The 17,228-nt window shown below is 42.7% G+C and overlaps 1 protein-coding gene across 3 annotated transcripts; it reads right to left on the bottom strand.

Annotated features, from left to right (window-relative positions):
* Positions 1-2,175: 2,175 nt before the first annotated feature.
* On the bottom strand, positions 2,176-16,387 carry rassf8b (Ras association domain family member 8b). Of its 3 annotated transcripts, XM_026361126.2 has the most exons (10): positions 16,329-16,387; positions 15,914-16,154; positions 10,104-10,274; positions 7,975-8,325; positions 7,656-7,861; positions 7,335-7,538; positions 6,975-7,049; positions 6,663-6,785; positions 5,830-5,956; positions 2,176-5,349 (listed from the first exon to the last, which is right to left on the bottom strand). In XM_026361126.2, exons 3-10 carry the CDS (start codon positions 10,213-10,215, stop codon positions 5,234-5,236), a joined length of 1,314 nt encoding a protein of 437 aa, XP_026216911.1. In that variant the 5' UTR covers positions 10,216-10,274; positions 15,914-16,154; positions 16,329-16,387; the 3' UTR covers positions 2,176-5,233. The 3 variants fall into 3 exon arrangements, with proteins under 3 accessions (XP_026216911.1, XP_026216910.1, XP_026216912.1); XM_026361125.2 differs by having other exon boundaries at positions 15,914-16,373; XM_026361127.2 differs by lacking the exons at positions 15,914-16,154; positions 16,329-16,387 and adding an exon at positions 13,475-14,229.
* Positions 16,388-17,228: the final 841 nt, after the last annotated feature.

Here is a 17,228-nt window from a genome sequence, read left to right as displayed (position 1 = left end):
TAATTGGAACTGCTTTTTACTCGGGACCAAACTGGATAGGAAATACTTAGTAGTTTTGTTCTGCATTTAGGACTGAGCCGTAAACATCAGTCAAGCATCAGGTCCGTCGTGTTGCTGACTGACGGCACAGCCCAGTGCACCACATAACTTGGCAAACATGGAGTTACTTTTATCCAGCAGTGTGTGGTGGTTAATCAAAGCCCATAATTTCCATAATTCATGGATGCCCATCTGTTTGCCACCTACTCCCATGCCCAGTGCAGAATAAACAAAATCAGGAGAGGGGCCAAGGGGCTATTTAATGACAGCATCAGCCATAGCTTGTGCAAACATGCACACACACACACACACACACAGCAGAGCACGTGCACATCACACACACACACACACAACACGGTGCAATCAATCTTCAGGCACAACTATAATTCATTCTAACGCAGTAGTTTAATCCATCGAAGGTGCGATATTTGCATCATAATTCACAAATTGGGGTTAACTAATTAGGCTTCATAAATGCACGACTATTACTCATCGCCATCACACGGTGCCTCTTTAAAAACTTCCAGATAACTCACAACTCCTCAAAATCTCTGATCTCCATCCAGACGATTTCTCACAAAAGTCTTGTCACACAGATTTTCTTCTGACAAAATCAAGCTACTTTGATGTTTTTCTAAACCGTGACTGAATCGGCGGAGCTCAGGATATGAATCAGGGATAACATCAACTATGTGTTTAGCAGAGATTCAGAAGTAGGCTATACTGCATTATAAGTAGTTCTTAACTCACAAGTAGTTATCGTTAATACTAATGAGAAGAAAAGTATTAGTACTGATATTGCATCTATATTATAAACTATAAACAGCTGTTATGTCTTATTTGTCATTGAATATTGAGAAGACATCCAAAACCTTTATTAAAGTATACATTTGCCTCTTTTATACACATGTACACTATCATTTGTGAGCAATAAGGCTCAATCTAAACACTTAGGCTGCACTTGTTGTACAAAATGTTTTAAACTGAATAATAGTGTAGTATTTTAATGGCTGCTGACTTGACTGGTGCCTGTACGCTGAGAGCTGCTGTCACTAACAGGAGTTTTATTCCCTAATGAGATAAACTGTATAATACATCACCAAAAGTGATGCCTGTTAAAATGGCAAACTATTAAATCTAATGATGGCACCTTACAAACAGCAGCAGGGAACTGCAGTAAAAAAAAAAGAAAACAGGCTGGATGAACTTAACGGCATTTAAAGCTACAAATCTTCATGTATCATCTGGTGTGAGAGGGTCACAGATGTAATCAGAGCCCCTCTGACCCAGCTGTTGAGCTCCATTTATTGTATTAAAGTGGAAATACACTGGGGAGGGACTGAGGGACAAATGACTTTTCACACAGAAATACCAAAGTTCTTCAACTCTGCGAAGTATCAAAAGTGTCCCCCCCCCCAAAACTTGAAAATATATCTTCAATTGGGTATTATTTGGAGAAACTTTTATTCCAGTCGACGTTGGCAGCTGGCTGCATGGCCAGAGAGCCGCGAGTGATTCTGACAGTTTCTTGACTTCTGAAGTGCAGGTAAAGAGGCTCCTGCAGCTTCACTTCCTGCAATTGAGAAACATATTAAAAATTAAGTTGTTTTCATCCTTCCGCAGTTTTAGAGAAGGTCATCCGTGCCTTTTATCTCTTCTCGTTTAGACAACTGCACAAGTTACCCTCACGTCTCACGGCTCATTGGGGATGCAGCAGCGGCTTCTCTCTACTTCAGGTGTGAGTGCCAATTCTTCATAAGCAGAGCTCCCAAAATCTACCTTTTGTTGTATGAATGTCAATTGCATTTCCAGCTGACATTACTAAGGCTTAGTAGCGACTATTTTGATTTCAAGCTGTTATTCTTTTCTCTCTTATTCCTTCTCCCTCTAGCCAAGAGTGGATCACCTCAGACAAAGTGGGCAACCGCCCCAGGGCCCAACAACCCCAGGTTCACTACACATCACTTGGGTTTTTGGTAATTGACCACTTGCTAAATCCCTTCCCCAAACAATGAGTGTCCAGTCACATCTTAGAAACTGCACAGCAGCCATGTGGATTTCCCCATGTAGCAGTGTGTATCATGCTGTATTGATAATATAATTCACATTTTAATTAATTATTTCAAAAACATAAAGAATGTTTTAAAATATATTTTATTCCTTGAATTGGATTCTTCATGTTTTTCATACATAGCGGTTTAATGAGGATGAAATACAGTGGGTGGATTTCTAAGTAAACAATACAAAGTCAATGATGTTAGTCAAGCACAGTTCATCTAAACAGCATGTTTAAACCGCTCAGGTTGCTCCAATAGTGAAAAGCTCATGAGAAACAAATTGTAGGACTAATTCAACAAGAACAGTAGGTCAGCGAGAGAAACTTTTAAAATAAAGTTACGTCTCCTTCTTCTCTGACATTTGTCGTGTTGTGTCTAGGAGTCTGTGCTACACGTTAAACCTGTCAAACAGCTGCTCAAGTCGCCATGAGAGCAAATATACAATTTAACTTGTCAAATGGCTGGAGACATCATGAACAGCTTTTATCCATAATTACTTTCTGCCCATTCTTGTCTGGATAATTCTATGTCTTGAAATATCCCTGAGCTGCGGCATTTCTAAAATAGCTTTCAAAACCTCTTGATGGCTGTTTCCATAATGGCTCTATAATCGCATTTGTAATGTTACTTTTATTGAAAAGTAACATTGATGGCACAACAGGGGAATTATTGGCAATAAGATTGAAGCGGGGAAAAAAAAAAATCAATTCTGATAAACATATTGTTATGTTTCGAAGGATCTATTTTACATTCCTACTTGTTATTTTTGCCAAAATAGGAAAATAATGTGCAGATTTATGCTAGTGTCTGCCTGCCTGCTCTTTAACTATGCTCATATCCCATCAGTGTAAATGTCAACGCGGCAAAAAGGGACAAAACAAGCAAACAAAATGTTTCTTGGATGAATTGTTTCATCCTTGGCAGCCACTAATAAGCAGTCTAAATAAACCAATCACACTCTGTTGCATGCACACACAGCTGCATATTGAACTGCAGCATTGAAATCTCACCTCTTCAGCACTCTGCATAGTTCAGACTTCAATCTCCATTACAACTAGTCCACGACTGATCGGACGTGTAGACATTATTTACAGTTTTTCAGTAAGGCATGCCATTATTCAAAACCTCCAGTCAACGAGAGCCGCGATTCCTTGATTATTATAGTGTCCGTGTCACAGCTGAAGCTGTTGCCATGACGATAATACTGCATAAGGGGGAGCAGAGAAAGAAAACGATCGTCTATGAACAATTTCTGAGAAGAATCGGCCAAGTTGCGATGTGAATTCCTCCAGTTAACTTTGTGCTGCAGAGCAAACAACAAAACAACATTCTCCACGCTGGAGGGAGGAATTCACTGGGTTAATGCACATTCACAGCTCGAGCGTAAGCTTCTTCATCCAGGCTCGAGTACAGGCCCATCCTGACCTTGTGTCAGGATGTTCAGAAATCATCTGAAAGCCTGTGATCATGGGTTTGAGTTTGTACAGAGTGAGGCTGCACACACACACGAGAACTGGCACAAACTCAAAATAGACATGTGAAAATGTGGAAAACTAATATAACTGATGTCCTGAAATGTTTTTTACAGCTGGAATCATTTCATGCACATTGACAATTTTATCATGGTTTTGATTTACATACAGAGATTTGGGAATCATTTTGCAAAACTCAAAATCTGACACTTATTTGAGCTCATACATGAAACCCAGTTTTATCTGTCAAATATATATAGTTGCATAAATTTAGTTTGTTTTAGGCTGTCGGTACCTGATGATACGACAAAACATACTGCAACTACTATGTGACTAACGTCAGTACATTTCATGGGCGTAAGCTGCATCAATATAAAAATAAAGTACATTCATCTAACTATTAATGTTTTGTCACACTAGCTTTGGTTCATATGAGACATCCATAGTTTGTTAAAATGTCAGAAATCAGACAGGACAAATGGCAGTAGAATTCAGAGGTGGGTTACGTCCCTGGTTAACGAACACAGCAAAACATTTCACTTGGCCAATATTATTAGTGGCATCTCAGTTAATACACTGAAAGCTAAAGTGCTGATACTTAGTCAGACGAAGCAGAATCAACTTTCACAGAGTTAACTTTCAGCTGGCTGAATATTAGATGTTTTGCTGCCACCCAGTGATCAAGCTGGGTATAAAATCATTGATTTCCAAGGTGGATGTTTGACAGCATTTCTCATCATCTCATCCATATCTCCATATCGCAGAGCTTTTTGAAGAACGACAAACAAAATGGAGATTAACAGCTCTCACAAGGTGCAAACCAAAAAAAGAAGAGCCTGAAACTGGAGCCTGAAATATTTCAGCAAAATGAAAAATAGCTGATTTTACTCTTTGGCCCAGTTTAATCTGTTTTCTCCTCCATTTCTCATCTATTATGTATTTAATTCACTGGGTAAAGATTTTTCCACATGAAATATGATGCGACCTTCCTGCTCAATTCAATAGAAAAGTTCACACAGAGGAAAAAGGATTGAAGCCGAGTTATACTGACATCAGTCATCATGACTAGATATCGCCTGAATTGACACGAATAGTAAATTCATATGGCGTATAGTGTTCAGCAGCTACCTTGAGTTCTGTTTTAACATTACACTTATTGACATCTGGTTTACCAGAGTAAGGCAATCAGATATGGCCATGGTAATAGCACAAGTCTGGTGCATGCTCATGCACGACTTCTTTTTTGTATATGTTTACATGTCCAAACGTTGCATTGTAAAATGTCTACAGTTTGTGATATACAACATTAAAATAAGGTTTATCTGCACAGCTTGCCTCTAGCCTCCTTAGTCAACATCTGCTGGCTTGTGGTTACGTAAGAGGAATATTCACGCGCCCTTTATATTGCAGAGAGTTCACGAATAGTTCGTTTGCAAATGGATATTGACATCAGGTGGAGTCTCAGTCCTGGAAGGAGAGGCAGTGCAAAAAATCAGATGCAAACAGATCTGATCCTCCGTGCCATGTTCTTTTCACAGTTTTCACTCTCCATAGTTTTAAGTGTTGCTGGAAAAGGTCTGACATGCTCGCTTTCTGAGCATCCCAGCCCTACAGCGTCAGGCTGCCCTACTGCCCAAATAATGCCTCCTGAAAATGTCCCCTAAGTCAAACGTAGATGCCCTCGGGGTTAAGGCTGGAGCAGACAGTGCTTTGAAGAGTGCGGAGGTTGCTGGGTAAGAGACGTGAAGAGCCGAGTCTTTTCAGAGAACCAGCCTCCACTTCTGCAACAAGAAATGTGGAAACCAAACACACATGCACTCATCAGCTATGTGATCTGTGTGTGTGTGTGTGTGTGTGTGTGTGTGTATCAAAGCGTCCTCACAGAGATCTGAGAAAGTTTACTTGGGGGATTTCTCTTTTTGAAAATGAATATAAGGGATTTTCTCTTTGACTTGTGAAATGCTTGCAGCATTTCAGGGCTGCTGGTGATCTGGTCCATGTAATGGGGTTACAGACTTAAGCTGCTGTGGCACGACAGTCTTGCCTCACCAGCTCTAAGCCTACAGTCTAACCTGTTGTTCTTAGAACGAACGCAAGGTGGCACTGTGTCCACACGCATCTACAGTAATGACACTGTCCAACATTTACGTCAGCCTGAGGTTTTCTATAAAATATGACTTATTAACAGGGTGATGGTAATATGCCAAGTCATAAAGCCTGTGGTGTGTGTGGGGGTTTTATGTGTGAGTGTGTGTCTGTACCACTGCTGTTCTCTCCTGTAGGTTGAGCAGGCAGCACAGTGACCTTGGTACCAGTCTGCTGAATGAACTGCTGCAGGTTGACCTGTCGTAGCTCTTTTGTCAGCTGCTCCAGCTCCTGCTCCTTGTCCTGTGATGGAAAAACACCATTACCAATAATTTACATGTGTCACATAACAACCTTTCAAATCCTTGGGATCTGTTTTAAATTTGGAGTTTCAAGAACCAGTTTCGCAAAAATGTACATGACCTGAGCGGCTACATACTAATCTGCGTGCATTATATATTTGTGAATCTGCTTCTGGATCTCTCCAGAAGTCAGAACCCAGTTGAGAAAGCTAAAAAGAGAAGAGTTAGCTCCCAGGTGGTTGCGCAACTGCAAGCAAGGGATTGTGTACTTATTTGAGCCCTTCTCTAATCAGGCGAAGAATGCTGTAATACCCTTCCTTCCCCTTCTCATTACCTCATGCTTCCCACACCCTACACTGGACCTCGCCTGTATACACGGAGCAAAACTCATACTAACTCACACGCAGCCAAGGATCCGCTGCACATCCCTGCAAGCCAGAGATTAAACTTCGCTTCACTGCCCACAACTTAATGAGCTTAGATTTCTGTGGTTCCACCTGTGTGCAGTGAGAGTTTTTATCCACACGCACAAACTTATCCAACATTTTAATGAGGACTTTCTGAGATCAAATCTTCAGTATGCTCCAAATGCACTGGAACACCACATTTATAGCAGACTGCCAGGGCTGCTTTAAATTCCCCACGAGTTTGAGGTTGTGGTGTTAAAAACAAACTAAAAAACACGAAACAGAACAATCTGAGCTGACCTGTAATCTCTTGCTGGACTGGCCAAGTGAGCGCTTCAACGCCCTGCAGCTGTTCTCCAGCCGCGCTGTTTGTTGGCTCTGCATCTCCAGCTCCGTCTTCACTTTGTTCAGTTGCACTTGCACCTGTAATCCAGAGCGCAAGCGAAGAGGGAAAGTCACCCTAACCATGCACTTAAGTTTTAATAAACGTGAAGTTAACAACCCAACTTTAGTTTATATTGCAAACATAAAAATGGATCTTAGCAGTCAAATGACATCTCGTCTTGTGTCCACGCTGTTGTTTGTGTTTAGGAAACCAAGACAGACTGGTACCTCCTCCTCGTTGACCTTCTGCTTCAGCTCGGCCTCCTGCTGCAGCCGCTCCTGTTCCATCCCTGCCTCCATGCTCTGCACAACATGATGGATAATAAATATGGAAATAGAGAAAAATTCATTTCAAGATACTTTTTTTTTTGTCTCTCAGGGGGCAGCTCAAGGCAGCGAATCTGCAAAACACACAGACAAACTCACCCACACACCAAAACAGTGCAAATCGATGCACAGAATAAGGATTTATAACAGTGGCCAGTCCAGAGCAGGCCAACAAAGTTGAACTCCATATAGTGCATTAAAAAAGTGCTTGTGGATGTTGATCTACAGTACAGTGAGACTGCCCACTGGTGCCACGCTCACCTGTATCCGCGCTAAGTACTCTGAAAGCTTGTCCTCGCAGTCGCGTACATGCGCCTGCAGCTCAGCTAGCTGTTGTCGGAGTTGCTGCTCGCTCTCCTGCTCAATCTGCAGCTCGTTCTGCCAGAATTCCTCCTCCTCCATCTCTGCATCATTCCTTCTCACCTGCTGCTCTAGAAGCAGCAGCTCTTCCTCCAGGTTTTCCCCCTGGTGAAGGAAGATGTGCAGAGACCTACATTAAAATATCTGACATAAGGTTTAGTGCAGGTGTCTATAGTACTTTTTCCACAGGTAATATCCCTGGCAGTTGTGACTTCTCCTCACTTCATTGGCGTCACAGACGGCCTCCTCCCAGTCCCTCAGTCCGGCCTCACAGTCTAACAGCTGGCTCTCCAGGGCCTGGAGCTTGTCTCGCTGCAGCTGTACCAGCCGGCTCAGCTCCCTGGCTGGACTCCCAGGTACAGATGCTACTCCACCTCCTCCAACTCTGCTCAGGTGCAGACTCACACCACACTGCTGGGGCTGTTTGGCTGCGTGGATGTATGAAAGGGAGATGAAAGGAAGGCAGCTGGATTGTTGACAAGGATAAAAATAGGTAGAGAGCACAGCATGTGTGAATATAGCAAACACTAAATGCTCCTACCTTCAGCATCCCTGCTTTTCCCAAATATGTCCCACAGACCCTTGGCTCCTCCAGTGAAGGTCAGAGACTTGCGTTTGGGTTCTCTCCGCTTGAGCGAGCGGTCTGTCCCTGACGGGCGGAGCTTGGCCAGAGGTGGAAGACTCTGTCGGTAGAAGCCACGTTCTGGGACCCGAGCCTGCCCGTCAGAAGTGGGCCGCTCACTGATTGACGGGCCGGTTCGTTGGAGGATGAGCTGAACATCACTTGCATATTGACCCCACTTGTTGAGGGACACCACAGGATTTTCCTGAGGAGCCAGGTGACGTTCTGTGTCACGCCATTTCTCAATCAAAGTGTATGTGCCGGTTCGTCCTGAAACACAAGAGTCTTGCGTTACACATTTCCTGATAACTTAAAATACCTTGGATGAAAACCACTGCCAAACAAATCAGGTCAAAGAACACGCTCACAGTCCCGATGAAACTGATCAGCCAAGTTGTTAAACTATTAATAAACAATAAGGACGTTTTTCCAGGGCAGTCTGAACAACACAGATTCACCTCAGTTTATCCTTCAGTATTTATTATTACAGAGACACTCAAAAAGATAATTTAAGGGCTTTAAAATACCTTTACAAAGAACACAACTGTCTCCAGACATTCTCCTGTACACCGAGTCTGTTTATAAGTGCACTTTAGTTCTGAAGAAGGCTTTAGAGATTGTTGCTAGTGTCTTACAAATTGCCAACAGGCTTTTTTCCATTAACAAATGTTCAAATGGGAAACACAGCAGCGGTACTGGTCACTATTTGAGTCTGTTCAATGTCCTGGGACGAGGTATCTGGAAAGACAAAGCCTGATTTCATCATATTAAATGAATCAGGTAAATAAATTTATAGAACTTATTACTTACAACATTCACTTTTCCATGTTGTGCAGATGACAGATTTATGGCTGTTAAACAATATTTTTTTGGCCTGGTGACCCGTTTTAAATGCCAAGCATGCAGCCAAAAATGTCTCACTTGACAAACAAGGGACGAGGTTCTTGTTTAATATTTTGTTAAACAAGTGAGCACTGCATTTCAAAGTAGTATGAAAATTAGTAGTATTCAACTAATCAACAGAAAACAACAGAGAACAGATCAAACTGCTTGATTGTGCCTGTGCACCGTTCACAGATTAAAAAGGACTTTACCACTGTTCTGTGTGAGAGACAGTGGGAAAATTCGACTCAACAAACAGCCACTGTGTTGGGAAAAGGACCAGGTTCAATGGTTCACGGCTCCGTGTTTGCATCCATGTATTCCTGCATTCTTGCCTCTACATATACAGATAAGAGCTAAACACCTACCCTCACCCCTGTCTGGCACAGTAAGGGTCCTTGTAAACGAGGACATTCATCACTACAGCCATTCACATCAAAGTGCCCCCGTCTTGGACAAAAGGCACAGGGAACACAAAGGACAGTGAACGCCATAACTCCTGCTGCACTGACACTGGTGAAAGACACATGTTTTAGCTCAAAGACATCTATTAGTGGGGTTAGCGAGAGATCAGGTGATAGATTAGCCCATTTTAAAAATGCTACACATCCTTCAAAAGAGGGTTGCAGTTATTATGGTCTGGGATTCAGTGTCAGTATATTTCTCTGCAATTGCACAGAACATGTCAATAAAGCAAAGTCTGCAGCATGACTCATATTGTTTTGTGCAGCCCGTTTATGGTGAAAATCTCTTCTAGCCCTCGAGTCACTTTTCATTTTAATGCAATTTATCATCTCCAGCATGTCTGACAACCTGCCTGGCCAATACTGGACACAGCCAACATCACAGAATATGCCCATGGGGATTTGTGTTGGACAAAATATCATTTATACGACTTTAGTTTGTGGCGTGAAAGCCAGATGGAGAGGATTACATCTCACTGTGGTAAATCCACTCTTTTGTAGAACTTCAATATTAGTCGACCTTTGGGATTGTCCCAGACTTTTATGTGTATTTATATTATAGCCAATAGTATTTCATATTTACAGCTCACATTCTTCAGACATGTGAACTTTTTTTGAGAATAGACCACCTGTGTACTAGATAGATGTGCACTGTTTTGTTTTTTTATGTATTGTAAGTGCTGTAAGTCGTTTTGAGTTTACCTATGGCTTGTGCCAAAGCAATGACCACTTCCTGGCATGTGGTGAACTCCGTTACCCCACACACGATGCGCTGCACTCCATCCACCCACACTTTCAGCTCCATGGCCTTCATTAAGAGGTCCTCATTCCTCCACACCACAAGCGGGTGCTAGTGATGTTTTAGTGTTCATCCTAAATGGGAAACAAGATATAAAAACATCAAACTTCCATTCTGGATGTGTTGTTCATTCATCAATATACATAGAGTCAAGAACTCGTTCTGCTTTTCTCTGAAGCATTTTAGTGTCTTTCAGCTCCTTGTTTATTTTTTGTGGCCCATAACTTAATATGGAGGTAAAAGAAGGATGAATATCGGAATAACATTTGTTGTATGGGCTTAAGTATCACTTGAATATCATGAATGTGCAAAATTAGCAACTTATCATTTACACATTCCACATATCAATGTTTACATGATCAGTGTTTATGTTGTTTACGGTTAATTTTAGTGACAAATTGCTGCAAGTGCCGCACTTGTGGTGCAGCGATTGTGACGTCCAACAGGCCTCATCCAATATATTTTTCATTTGCTGGTGTCAGTGCGGGAACGCTCACAGCAGTCACATGCAGAGCCATCTCAAACTGCTGACACAAGCACCTCAGCAGCGAGGCAGTCATTACGAACCTGGCAAAGCCACAACTGCACGCCAGAGCAGCAGAGCAGTGAAGGAGCAGGTGCCTAATGCTCAGACTTCTGCATCCCTACTGGGCAGCAGCGTTCCTTTTTCCTGACTGGGCCATCAGCTCTGGTCTGATCCTTAACTTTCATATCGCTTGAGGCGTCCCTTAGCAATTTAGGAGTCCTCCATCTTCATCACAGCTGGAATGGGACTCAAGTCTCTCCTGCAATTTATAGTCTCCCTTGAGGTCTTTTCCTACTGAGACGGCATTACCCTGCACACTCCTCTGCACTGAAGGCATCTGGTATGGGGAAGGCCTGCAACTGGCAAAGCGTGATGATTTGTAACTGTAGACAGATACTGCAGTATGCATCTGAACTCGGATGCCTGTTATAGCCCAGTAAATTAGAATATTCCCACGAACACAGCTCTGTGAATCAAGAAGTAGGCGGGAACCAGTGAAAAGAATGAAGGTGAAAGATCAGAGAGACAGATTAACAAAGCGTAGGAAGCTGGGTGGCCTGAAAATGTGTCACGGCAGGACCTATAACTTTGGCAGTGCCACAACAGCACAAAGAATCAGAAAGCCACACTTGAATTTGCAGAAACATACAGGGTTTTAAGGTCTGATGAGACCGCGATTAACCTCTACTTAAGTGAAGGGGAGGCCAAAGTGAGGCAAAGGAGAGGACCTGCTGAAATGACCTCAACCACCAAAGTTAAAACTAACTTGAGAAGTTTATTTGCAGCTTGTTAACAACAGGTCTGTGACACAGTTTGATAGCGCACAGCATCCTAACGGCTGATGTGATGACACCTTTCCTTCTCGCAGCCGTGGTCGAAATGTTGCAAGCAAATGTTTATTTAATGACGAGCGATATCCCGATCGCAGTAAGGCTTTATCCAGGAAGGAAAGCTAATTGACACAGGTTTGCGAGCCTGATCGCTCACTCTGTCTTTCTCTCTCTCTGCTGAGAGCATGTGTATGTGAAGAGGTATACTGAAACCCATCACTCCTACGTGATACAATTATAAAGGATGATTCATAGCTTTTACTCTTTAGTTGCAGGTGCAGACGTGTGGAAAGAACACGTACAGAAATAGAAAGAAGACAAAGTTGACTTTAATACCTTAACTCACATGCGGCCCCTTAACACAAATGTCTCAACATATGCCACGCAGGTGTTCGCTTTTATCCCAGGCAGCACACACAGGACAGTGCAGCGGCGGCAGGTAGCTGTGAAGACGAAGATGTTCAGGGGTTCAGAAGACACCTATAGGTTTCTAAGCTTTGATGCTACTGAGATGCTCCCGATGAACGAACGAAACCAGAATCTAGTGTGTAAGTTACAGCAAACGGGATTTAAAAGCTGTCACTTTGTAATGTTAGTTATAATGCAACACGGGTATCAGACTCAGTGTCAGACTAATCAAATTCTTTGCACAGCTACTCCAACAACGGGACCATTGAATCCGTTTCCCCAACAGAAATGAGCTTCGATTTTCTCCACTCTGCTGATAACCAGGACATTTGAATCCCGCCTGTCATGTGTGAGCCACCTCTGCCACGCTTCCTCCTCAGCCGTTGCTGTTCTTCTTCTCCATTTTCATCATTTTATTTACACTTGCCCTCTGGTTATCTCTTTGATCTAAATTACAGTTACTTTGATGCTCGTGCAGCCAGAGAGAGAATAAATAAATGATACAATACACGGTGAGTAGGCATGAATTAATAAGCTGCCACATGTACTGTATCTTTCTATTTGACTTCAGCATTCATTGTAAATGTAGACTTCATATTTAGACATGATTAGTGACCTTATCCAACACATCTGCACAGTGAGTAATATCATAGCACAAATTGTAGTTGTAACTGTTGTAATTTCCTTTTCCATTAGTCACAGTTTAATAATCAGACAGACCCAATGCTCCACATTACTTTCTCACCAGGATCGTGGAGTTAGCTTCTACTCTCAGGACAGAAATCTTTCTTCTGCAGAAAAGTAAGAAACAAGGGAGATAAAATGGATATAACTTCTATTTCACATTATAAGATATTCTAACAGCTGTGAAGCTTTAGTTTATCCAAACCTTTGGTTTATGATAAAATTACAGCAATAACATTTCCTCCAACCACTTAGTTGTGACTTGAGTTTTCATTCTCAGGATGCCACAGGAAGGCAGAGTTAGGGAGTGGATACTGTGTGGCTAGTACATGTTTCTTGTTTGGATTTCCTCTGTGTAACAGATCAGCAGGGGATATTAAAGGTCCAAACACAGTATGATTGAGAAGATTTAAATGCAAACCACCCATCAAAGAGTTCATTTCCTGCCTTGTTCGCCTCAATGCTCCCTCAGTCTATTCTGAAATTAAACTTTAACAAACTCCTTGATTAGGTATGAACCCGTGGCCCTGTGTATTTTCTTTTGGAGATGTGTGGCTAAATGTCACTCACAAGCAGGATGTCATCGTCCATTTAATGCCAGTCTAAAAATAGCTTACTTGCGAGGACTTGTACACATGAGAGTTATGAAGCAGCAACTCAACGAGAGATCATGATGCAATCAGGCCAGTTAGAAAACAAGAAGGCCGTGGCAGCAGGTGGGGGGGGGGTCCACAGAAACAAGCGGTGCACAGACAAAAGAGCATGCTAGAGTGTGTATGTGCGCCCACATGGCTAGCAGCATGAGTGGATGCAAACAATCCTTCACCATGGCAACACAGCTCTGGCTTTGTCCGAGCCTCACACAGATGACTGGGCTGATTGGAGGGAACAGTCTGGGAAAGACGACCAAACAATCGCCAACAATTAAGAAGCAGCCCGTGCTTTCCCGTCACTTCCTCTTTGTCTCCTCCAAATGCGGGCCAGAAAGGACACATGGAGGTGTGTAGGACCGTGGTGGGATTTCTCGAGCTCAGGATAAAGTGGGGGGTGTTGCTGAAACTCCTGAGAGCTTGTCTGGTGGTGGAGATTAACACCGGCTTCAGCTGGAGTGCTCACATGGTTAAGATGATCTCCACAAAAACATTTTGCTGACGACTCAATCAAATAAACACATTTTATATTAAACAAACAGCTCTACACAGCATAACATCCTCCAGATATATTTATCTTTTACTTATCTTTAATTAAAACAGCAGATGTAATGGTTTCTATTACTTATTACTTTCCTTAATCAACTCAGCTTCATCAGGTTGATCTAAACACACTAACACATGGAGAAATAGAAAACTAAATATTGTCATTTCTCACCACCCAGCTGCAGTTTACCCTCTGTACCAGAACACAGCTGTCATCCCAGCTTCGGCGGAGCCATCACTCCCTCCTCAGTAGGATTTATCCTCAGGGGACCACGATTGTATGTGTTAAATTTCATAGCAATCCATCCAATAGTAGTAGAGATATTTCAGTCTGAATGACATTTATTAGCAATGCTACTATCAAGGCTAAAAATAGGCACCAGAGATGCTGATGTCGGCAAATTGAATTAGGATTTGACCGTTCAATCAAGATGTCACTTTTTTTGACAGAGTATCCTGAAGACCTCCATACAAATATACTCATGACATTGCTGTCACACAAGCTTTATGTCATACAGTGGCATCCTTCTCATCTTCCCTCTCATATACTAACAGATAACATAGTGCTGTTCATCTGATATCTACATTACAACAGATCCTACATATTTCAGCATCCTGCGTTTCGCTTCAGCTCTGCTGGACGCTGCACTGTGCTGCTCTTTAGTGATTACTTGCAAATCAACTTTGTCAGCTGAGGAGAGTGAGGTGGCTGCAGGTTTAACAAAAGCTGGAGTAGTGAAAAGCTTCAGGGAGTAATCAGAACAGAACAGCTTTCGATTCGGGCACTGTCAACCATTTGTTCTGTAGGAAACAATGGGACATGTTGAACAAATGACAGGTGACATCGACCATTTCCACTGTCCCTCACATGGAAACAAGTTTTGGGAAGTTAAATTAAATTTGTACAAGTGCTGGCAACAGTCACCATATTGAAGTTAAGTGATCAGCTTGGAGGAGACAATAAGCCTTTAACCCTGTAAGACTCGGGGCTTAGCTGACCACACAGTGCTGGTAGGGGGTGTCTGCTGAAACATACACTGAGACGGCACAATTCTGACCTTAGAGGCAAATACTGACAACACAGAATCACATGGTTTAACAATTTAGAGAGGTATGAGGAATACAAACTAATGCAGATAGAGGGCTTTGTTAATATACAGTATTCTGGATGCTCAGATTTGTTGTTGCAGACCCAAACAGATGAGACACTTAGAGAAGTCGACTCTTGCGAGGTTTACTTTAAGGCTGGGCTTGTTAGAATAATACAAGATGAACATGCCTTCGAGTTACTCCAGTGTTTACTGATCTCTCACGTAGAGCTAAAACAGATGCTGAGGAGACTGACAGAAAATTAACCACAAGCATTTCCAGGATAAATAAATCGTCCAGTCATTCCCTGGTTCCCAGTGGCTTTCCTTATGCATCATTAAGATAAACTCAACTGATTCGTGCAGGAGTATTTTAAAGCTGAGGTTGGATGTGTTTTTTACAGGAAGGAGAGGCAGAAATGCCGTGTCAGGCTAAAAAAAACTGTTTGCAGAAGCCAGATTAGTTGCCAACAAATGCTGCACTACAAACGCATTGTGCCTGTGAATGAGCTGCGTCCTTCCATCACTTTCAACATTGCAGGGCTCCCTCACTCCCTCCCTCCCTCACTCCCTCACCTCCTGCTGGCTCATGGATCAGGTGTGTTACCATGTGGAAACTGTGTCATCACCCCGTTTGAGGACGCACAGTTGTATGAAATATGAACTAAAAGTACATCTTGACCGTGTTGCAGGAGGCTGAGCAGAAAACATGCGTAAAACACGTCTTGCAAAAGAAAGTTACGCAACTATAACAGAGCAGCTCGTATTAATTGTTCTGTTTTTTTCCTGTCTTCCACACATATAACTAAAATAAAAAGCACATTCACAACGATCCCATACACTTTAGGTGATTTTCTACCACCTCGCTTTGATGGCAGCAGCTTTTTAAATGTTGCCTTCACTGACGCATTCGAGCCAAAGCGCAGACTGAGGCTGTGACTGTGTTCAGTCCTGTGTGAGAGCCAACAAAATACCTCTTACCAGCCGCAGAGGACCGTGTCAGAGCACTGGAAACTCTCCTGTTGAGCTGCAGCCTCAGTATTTCTCTCTGGAACTGAATCCGCGACTTTCTGCTGCATGTTATTGGGGCTGTTTGCGCGGAGATCTTGTTTATTCCGAGCCGATCCGCGCCTGCCTCCCAGTTGACGGTGTGCGCATATATCCCCGCCTATAGCCCCGTCCCGGACTGGCTCATTTACAGCGTGGGAGACAGTCCCGACACCTGCCAGGGAGAAAAACAGGGGAGCCAGTGTGCGCAGCCCTTTAACGCGCAAGATACGAGGAACCAGAGGGACCGGAGCCAAATCAACAAGTCGCTCCTCAGCTCTAGCGCCTCTTCTCACACAGATGTTAACAATATTGTGCAGAAGCGGCTCCAACAATAAATAAATCTCACATTTCTGCGGTTTGTCGTTGTGTGGTTTCGAGTGCGGCGCCTTCTTCGCCAAGTTGCGGTGCGCACGGCAGCAGGGGGCTCATCGCCGCCCCCTGAGGCCGGAGGCCGGCTGCTGCTTCAACTGGTTTAAGGTTCAGCTGAAAGGAAACATGTGGAAAATGTTTATGCAAGTGTGTTTCTGTGAATGAAATCTGTATTTAGTAAGAGATAAACCAACTATCTGGTGTTTAGGTGATTAGATTAAATTACCCACTTTTGAGCCGGTTGAGTTTGGAACTAATGTTAATGAACTAATGAATCCAACCCACCTCCAAGTCAAACAACATATTTGATATTTAACCCTAAGTCCTGTTGCTGGCTGATCAGCTTCTTTTCTCTTTGTTTGGACAGCAACACGTTTGTCCTCATTTAAAGTCCAGTCATGGACTCATGTCTTCGTGTCTCCCAGCACTAACCGTGACAGGTGAACTGAAGTTTCAGTGCTGTGCAGCTCCTGATGGTAAAGAAATTAAAATAATAAAAAAAAAACAGCATTTGTGTGCTCAGTTTATGACATATTTAATATAATTACACCCTGTGATTTGAGTTTTTAATCTGTTCTTCGTTGCTCAATTAAGCAGCCTCTCACAAAGCAATTCTGTAGACAAATGTCTTTACATGACTCATAAATTTCGTAAAACTCACGATATGGTTCTTTCGAGTCAGCTTCATTACATTAGCACTCATTTGTAACCGTGTTGTGGGTCTATACATCAGTTTAGGCTAAACTCTGTAATTAATCCTCATACGGTTGAGCTGCAGTGACAAACAAGCCAAGAGAGATTGATGCTTTCTTGCAGGCAGTGGTGACAAAGTTTGTCAGATGTTTTCAGGGTTATTCAGCACACTGAGCAGTCCCAT

The sequence above is a fragment of the Anabas testudineus genome, chromosome 23 (assembly GCF_900324465.2).
Source record: "Anabas testudineus chromosome 23, fAnaTes1.2, whole genome shotgun sequence".
In the NCBI taxonomy this organism is placed as follows: domain Eukaryota; kingdom Metazoa; phylum Chordata; class Actinopteri; order Anabantiformes; family Anabantidae; genus Anabas; species Anabas testudineus.
This window is presented reverse-complemented; position numbering and strand designations above follow the sequence as displayed.